Source organism: Nuphar pumila, chromosome 6 (genome assembly GCF_984573655.1).
Source record: "Nuphar pumila chromosome 6, dmNupPumi1.hap1.1, whole genome shotgun sequence".
Lineage (NCBI taxonomy): Eukaryota > Viridiplantae > Streptophyta > Magnoliopsida > Nymphaeales > Nymphaeaceae > Nuphar > Nuphar pumila.
In genome coordinates, this window is record NC_143254.1 from 5,824,993 (window position 1) to 5,831,983 (window position 6,991).

General features: G+C 40.5%; 1 protein-coding gene across 1 annotated transcript; it reads right to left on the bottom strand.

Annotated features, from left to right (window-relative positions):
* Positions 1 to 387: 387 nt before the first annotated feature.
* LOC149833751 (SPX domain-containing protein 1-like) lies at positions 388 to 5,466 on the bottom strand. The gene is made up of 3 exons (XM_090009837.1): positions 5,031 to 5,466; positions 3,826 to 3,952; positions 388 to 1,019 (listed from the first exon to the last, which is right to left on the bottom strand). Exons 1-3 carry the CDS (start codon positions 5,325 to 5,327, stop codon positions 586 to 588), a joined length of 858 nt encoding a protein of 285 aa, XP_089865963.1. The 5' UTR covers positions 5,328 to 5,466; the 3' UTR covers positions 388 to 585.
* Positions 5,467 to 6,991: the final 1,525 nt, after the last annotated feature.

Here is a 6,991-nt window from a genome sequence, read left to right on the forward strand (position 1 = left end):
GCAGTCGAGCTTCCAATCCCATGGACCTTGCATCATAGACGAGGGGTGCACCACGGTTTTACGCTGCCGGAGAAGTGACCGTAGGTTGGCAGGCATCGACCAGCGTGACCAGGTCTCTTACTCCGGGGCGTGTGTGTGTGTTTCTCCATTCCTCATGAAAAGAAAACAATCATGGCGCCTTTGTCCGGAAGACAAGCAAGAGCCTGTAGGACTTGAACCATGTCTCAACTGCAAGAAGTCAACAAAAACAAATCCTAAATCTTGGGTCATGATCAAGGCAGCAGCAAATAAATTCAGAAAGTCCCAATATGAACAAGTTTCACAGTTTCGTCCCAAATAAACAACCAAGAACAAAAGCGCCAACACAGTTCTATAAACACAAGAAGATTTACAGGCCAAATAAAAGTGACTGCTCATAAAAAACTGAGAATTTGATAATACATTATCACTCTGTTCTTTTACAGTTTCATAGTACATCATCACTCTATCCTTTATCTTTTAGTTAGAATCATGGCAAACAACCTTGTCATTTAATTATCTCGACTTAACTAATGTACAACATATTAAAGTTTCAAGTTTTTTCTTCTACTTTGCTACTTTAATCGGTTCTAGACAAGGTATCTTACTCCAACTTTCATCTACCCCTCCACTCTGTAGTGGAGGCAAGGAGAAAACACTAACAGTAGAACTACCACTTCTGATTTCCTTCAAAACCTGCAATGCTGCCATCGTGCTCTTCATGTGCAAGCTCTCCATGTACTCTATCTCCTCTAGCTCTTGGGCTTCTTTCAACACAGTCTTGCTGCCCTCTTCAGGCCCAGCTTCACGACCTTCTGTGGGACCTGAAATTGTTGGCTCATCTGCTGGAAAGAGCTCATCAAGCATTCTTTCACACTCTTTGACAAGTTTGTATAAGAGGTCTGTGGTGAAAAATGGTTGATGTAAGACCCTTTGAATGAAAGGCAGCCGCATGAGGGTACCAGTCCGTTTGTCATATTTCTTTAGGATCTTCACTAGCCCTGCACACATTATTAACAAATGCAACACGATATTAGAAAAAGTTTTTCTGCTGGCTGGAAAATTAGAAAGGCCACCATTGACTAGCACTATATCCAAGTCTTTACAGACCAATTCAAGTAAAACGGCAAGGACTCCATTCTAAGTCTCATGAAAAAACTTGGACAATTTGGCCCTCTCAACCCCAACCCAAGCCAACCAGTTTTACATTAATTCACATAAACCCAAGTCATTCTTTAAGAATGAATGGGAAGCATGTTAAGAATCCGACCAACTCATATAGCTTTTTAGAAATTAATTATTTCTTTTGAGAACAGAGAGATTTTTTAATTTATAGTAAGCATATCATAATAGTGAAGCAAGCAATCTCATATGATTCACTTGTTTCAATTTTGAAGCTCAGGCCAACAAATGCTGGTTGTGATATTCCCTCTGTAAGTCTGTGAGCATGTGCATGTGCCCCCATATCTGTATATAAACTTGAATGTGCTTGTGGCTCTGTGAAGTAATGCAGGAGGAGGCGCACAATGTATGTTGCTATAAGATTGCCTCTCTGCGCGTGTCCACACATACAGCTTAGAAGGATAAATGTGCATCACATGCATGGAAATAATGTAGACATTTATGCATGACTATCATAGTTACGATAATATCAGCTAGGATTTTTACATAGAAAAGTCAAGTGATTTAAAAAAAAAATCACACTTAAAAAATAAAAAAAACTAACAATTTTTAAAATTCAAAAAATAAATTATTTTCTGAAAAATGATTTTTTGAGAAATACTGTGCCAGTATCTTGATATGTAAGCTTTAGCAATATTTTGGATTTTTTTTTTATTTCAAAAGAATGTAACAATTGAAAATATCACATCTGGTGACTATACAAAAGCATTTTATCACACATTGAAATGCATAGTTCACGCATATAGAGGTGCCAACACATCTCCAACACCAATACTCCTAAACATGTAACCAATGCTTCTCACTTGTCTTGTTCAAGTTATCAAAATAATTAAATAAAAAAATATAAGGGTCCCTGCAGTTGAGGTGCTAGGAGGAGAGGGTTGAGAGTCCAAAGGCTTCGGATGTTTCGAGGCCATCCCAACAGAAGGCGTGCTCTTGACTCTACCAAGAGTGATTGTGGAGCCAATTTCACTCCTGCTGTTTCCCACCTAGGGTTAGGACCAATGTGGCTTGGTCCTGGGAGGGTTTCTCATCATTAAAAAAATAGAAAAACATTAGGATTGTTTAACCCCCAATATTCCTTCAGCTGACTTGTCCATTATCCTCTCTCCCAACACGCTGTGCCCCACTCCCCCACAAAAAAAAAACTTCTTAATGCAGCAAAATATAATAGCTTTCATTAGTTAACTCCAAGCATTTCTTAGACACGTTAGATGCCAAACTCTAAAGCATGTGACAAGTACTTTTCCATATTAAAAGATAAAACAACTCTTTAAGCCACAATTATCTAAAAGAAACATTTTAAGTTGCTGCACATGGAGTTGTGTATCAGTGTTGTGTAGATGCATGGTATTTAAGCCACAAGCACTTATCCAACACTAATAATGGCATGGTCAATACCTCTTGTTTCTGCAGTCATGTTTCAAAAGGTGACAGTGAGGCCAGTGGAAACAGTGCAGCACCATTTCCGCACCATGCAAACATGCTCTCTCTCTCTCTCTATAAATATATATAGTATATAGGGTTTACGTTTGGTACAAACAATTGTACTTACAATCTAGTTTGAATCTCACCATGTGAGTTGTTTTAACACAATCTAACCACATAGATGTGTTCAGCATGCTCGGTTTAGTAGGTATCGACTCTTGGATCATGTTTTTTTCGATGAAAAAAACATGTTTTTGTGTGAAAAAATTGATAACTTCATAGCCATTGATTTTTGGATAGTCAGAAAAACCTGTATACAGGTCGGATTCCGATGATCCAAAAGCAGGTTCCCACTAAACAAAACCGATAGATCACATCTATAGTGTTAGATGTGAAAAAAAAAGTCCCCAAAAGGGGGTTCCTCCCCATTTGCTAGGTCATCTGCACATACAAACGACTGTAGCAAATCTTAACCCTTCAAGTACATACCTATCACCTTATATTTATATATACACCTCCTAACACCTTATATTTTGGACAAAGAATTGACAGTCAGTTTTTAATGTCACAGATGGTTTCTTCTGAACCTGCAGATGTGCTTATCATTGCTTATTTACTAGAAAACATGCTTTGGATTGAATTATTTCAATGAGAAAACCCGGATTTTTTATTTTATAAAAGTTAAATGCAATATGAACTGTTGATTTTCCTTTGTAAATATGTATAATCATAAAAATTCTTTAATCTAATACATGGTTTCCACTAAATAAGTTAATGAACTATACAGATCACATTTATGACATCAAATTTACAAACCATGCAATAAAATACTGAAAACTAAAACTGTGCATTCTTTGTCCACAACGAAAGTTGTTAGGAGGGACCTCTCTCTCTCTCTATATATATATATATATAATAACAAAAATTAAGCCATTATTGATTACCAACTTGACAACTAGCCAAGATTGGATCCAACTTTCACATGCCTGACCTTGATCAAGGGCTGTCATGCTCAGCTGTGAATAATTGCCTGGAAAGGTCAAGGGAGGAAGAGTGTTGGGGTGCCTCAAAAATATTCTATCACACATAAACACATTCATAAATTTCTCTTAACTGGTTAAACAGCCATCAAAACCATCCAAAAGCTTGATCTCTCTGCAAATGTCAAAAAAGAAAGCAAGTGAAGAAGGGAGGGACCTGTATAATTGAGAGCACTATAGTTCTCCAAAAGCACCATTTCTCCGTGAAAATCAACAATCTCCTTCCTCACTTTTATCATCTCTTCTTTTGAATCCTTTGCCTTCTCCATTCTTTCTTGTAAAAACTACAACGACAGGGAGAAAAGAAAAAAAAAACTCATTATTGAAATTTGGCCAACAACACACACATACTGTAAGAAACAAATTATGCAAACTTAGACATCTTACACACTAAGGCTTTTGACTTACCCACGTAAACATTTACAATTGACCTCTATTTTTTATACTATTAATTGTCAACAAACATAGTTCCAAGTTTTGATCGTTGCCAACATTTCCTACCATAGTATGCAATTGTAATAACATTTTTAACACCAAAATTCCATCCCAAGATGAGGCAGACATGATTACTCTATATACAAGTATTTTTTCTGGCCACTATATCCCCGCATCTCGAAGTAAATCCGTGGCTTGACTTTCTGTGTTAGACCATCCCGCTTCTGAATAGAAGAGGAACCATGCATTGTGCGTTGGAGTAAAACATAAAAGTCTATCTACTTCTTACGGGCTACTGTGCGGCAGATCATGCTTGGAATATTCACGCAATCTTGATAGATGAGAATCGCATTGGTACCACCATCATGGTAATCTGGGGGTGGCTTCCCTTGGACCTATTTCTACATGCATCATGCCTTGCTCAATCTAAATACTTGGTCGAATCTCTCTATATATGGAGGATATATCTATGCCCTAACAAGGGATGGGTTATATGAGTCTTGTTTCTACATTCATTTCTATCTAAAGCTAAAAATTGAGTCATTCCACATTCTCTCCCGTCACCTCTCACCAATTCCCAGAAACATATAGCCTCAACGAAGTCAAGTACCAAAAGCACCTCTCCGATTACCCATGGATCTTAATAAACGCTAAATTCAAACAAACCTCATCTCTAATCTCTAAGATGCCTATCAGCCAAAACAAACAGGCGATATCTGTAAAATTATCATAAAATTCCGAATTCCCAAGTGAAAATTCTATCAATTTAAGCATGTCAGGTAACTGAAACGGCATCAAAGCCAAGGATTTCATCGTTTCAATAATCAAATTAGGATTACCATTTCCATCTACTGATTCAAATACCAAACGATTGTCGAAACCAAAGAAGAAAATAACGACAGCGAAAGCGGGGAGGGAATCGGTTACCTTCTGGCGGATGATGTACTCTTCCTCCTTCTCGACGAAGAAGGCGTTGAACTTCTCGAGCTCGGCATCCAGCAGGCGGACGAAATCCCGCTCCTCCGTCGTCACCGCAGAAGCCCCGCCGGAGCCAGGATCCTCGGCGTCTCCGGAGAGCCTGGGCATCTTGGCCGGCCGGTCGCCGCCCCTGGGGGGACCGATCAGCTTGAGGCGCTTCTTCAGCTCCTTGTAGGACAGGAACTTGTCTCGCCACTCGGGCAACGTCTTCTCGATCTGGTTGTTCAGGCTCTTCCCGAACTTCATCTCCTCCGATCGTCCACGCCGTGGATCGGACGGAAACCAGTTAATCCTATCGCCGGAAAAGTCAGCCGGTGGTGGTGGTGGAGGGGAGTCGGAGGGCGCGGGGGCGTTATTAGATAACACAGGGAATATGCGAATGAGGCTGAGGGAATATCCATCTCTGCCCGGGGCCCGAAATGGGATATTTGGGGTTTTATTCCCCCTCTCCCGCTCCACCTATCACGTGCCTCCCCTCGCTCGTTAAGATCTCGCCACGTGCCACCTAAATCATGCGTCTCCAGCTCCCAGGGACGATTTTCTGAAAATAAGTTCATTGATTGATTCGTTGCCACGTTTCCCTATGCACATCATATGGTCAATTTTTAACCAGATGACTCGTGCCATTAAAAAAAATATTAACATTTATTTTCAACTCTTTGAAAAAATTATAAAAAAAAAAAGAACTTATGTTACCGCTAACAGTTACACAACCATACCATTTGAGATTCTAACTTGCAACGTCCCAACACAAGGTAACGTGCACTACCTGCTCCTGCCAGACAAGCAGTCTCGTTGGTATTTCACAACCATAATTCACACCCAAAGGGGTCAGCGTAGTTGGAACGGGCCTCAGTTGTTAGACGGACAATGAGATTTCACTAAGCGTTTGATGTACGTAACAGCGGTGTCCACAGGATGCACTTTGTGTGGGCCTCACGCTCGTTTGCGTGCCCATACAACAGAACAACAGTGTTTGGACAGTGTTATTCACAGGCATGGACAGGGTGGAACAACTTATCTGTGCACGGCCCTTACCATACGGGACAAGATAAGGCATCCATGACTCGAACGGGCAACTCCTGCAGGCACTACCCCTTCCATAAGCCGAAGCCCAGTGTAGGCCTCGAGGGTGAGGGTCCTAGCTCTAGTGTTTTATGCGGCCAGGATGGCAGCAATGTCTCCAATCTCGGAAGCGGAAGCGGTTTCCCAATCAAAATATGAAAAAAAAACAAATTGACAACGATTCATTTAGACAGACTTCCTTATGTTCTTTTAGGGATTCCTTATGTTCTCTTGTGACCTACTTTGTACATTTGTGTCTAGAATCTGTTTTGTTTTAGTTGAGTCTTAATGTAAAATATTGAGTCACTTGTAACTTTTTTTGGGCCACTCTTGCACTTTGGTTTAGGTTGATCGATACCCTGAAGGGTTAACCCGTAGATCTGAACTGTAATGAGCCTACGAGCAAAATTGTGAATGAATACAAATGCATTGACCTTTCTTTTGTTCACCCTCGTGATTACTTTCAAGTGATTGCAATTTCTCTCTCTCTTTCTTCTTTCACTCTCTTGCACTCCGAGTTATCTAAGCTTTCGCAAGCTGTAAACGAGCAACCGGAATGCTTGCGACGGTAAGGAAGGATCGTCGCACCATACTGGCCTATTGAAAAAATAGGTCTGTGACAAGTGATACCAGAGCCCGTTCTCGAGTTGGAGAAGAGACTCCAGAATTGATATCGAGAGATACGTCGATAGGCCGTGATTTGTGAGCAAAACATCGTAGCGCCCAAATACAACTTGCGTAGCACCGAAGGTAACACAGTTGCCAAAGTCGAGTAGATGGGTTCACCTCGAGGCTATGAGCAAATTGTCGAGACTGTCAATAGACTGGTGGCTGATGTGACTTCG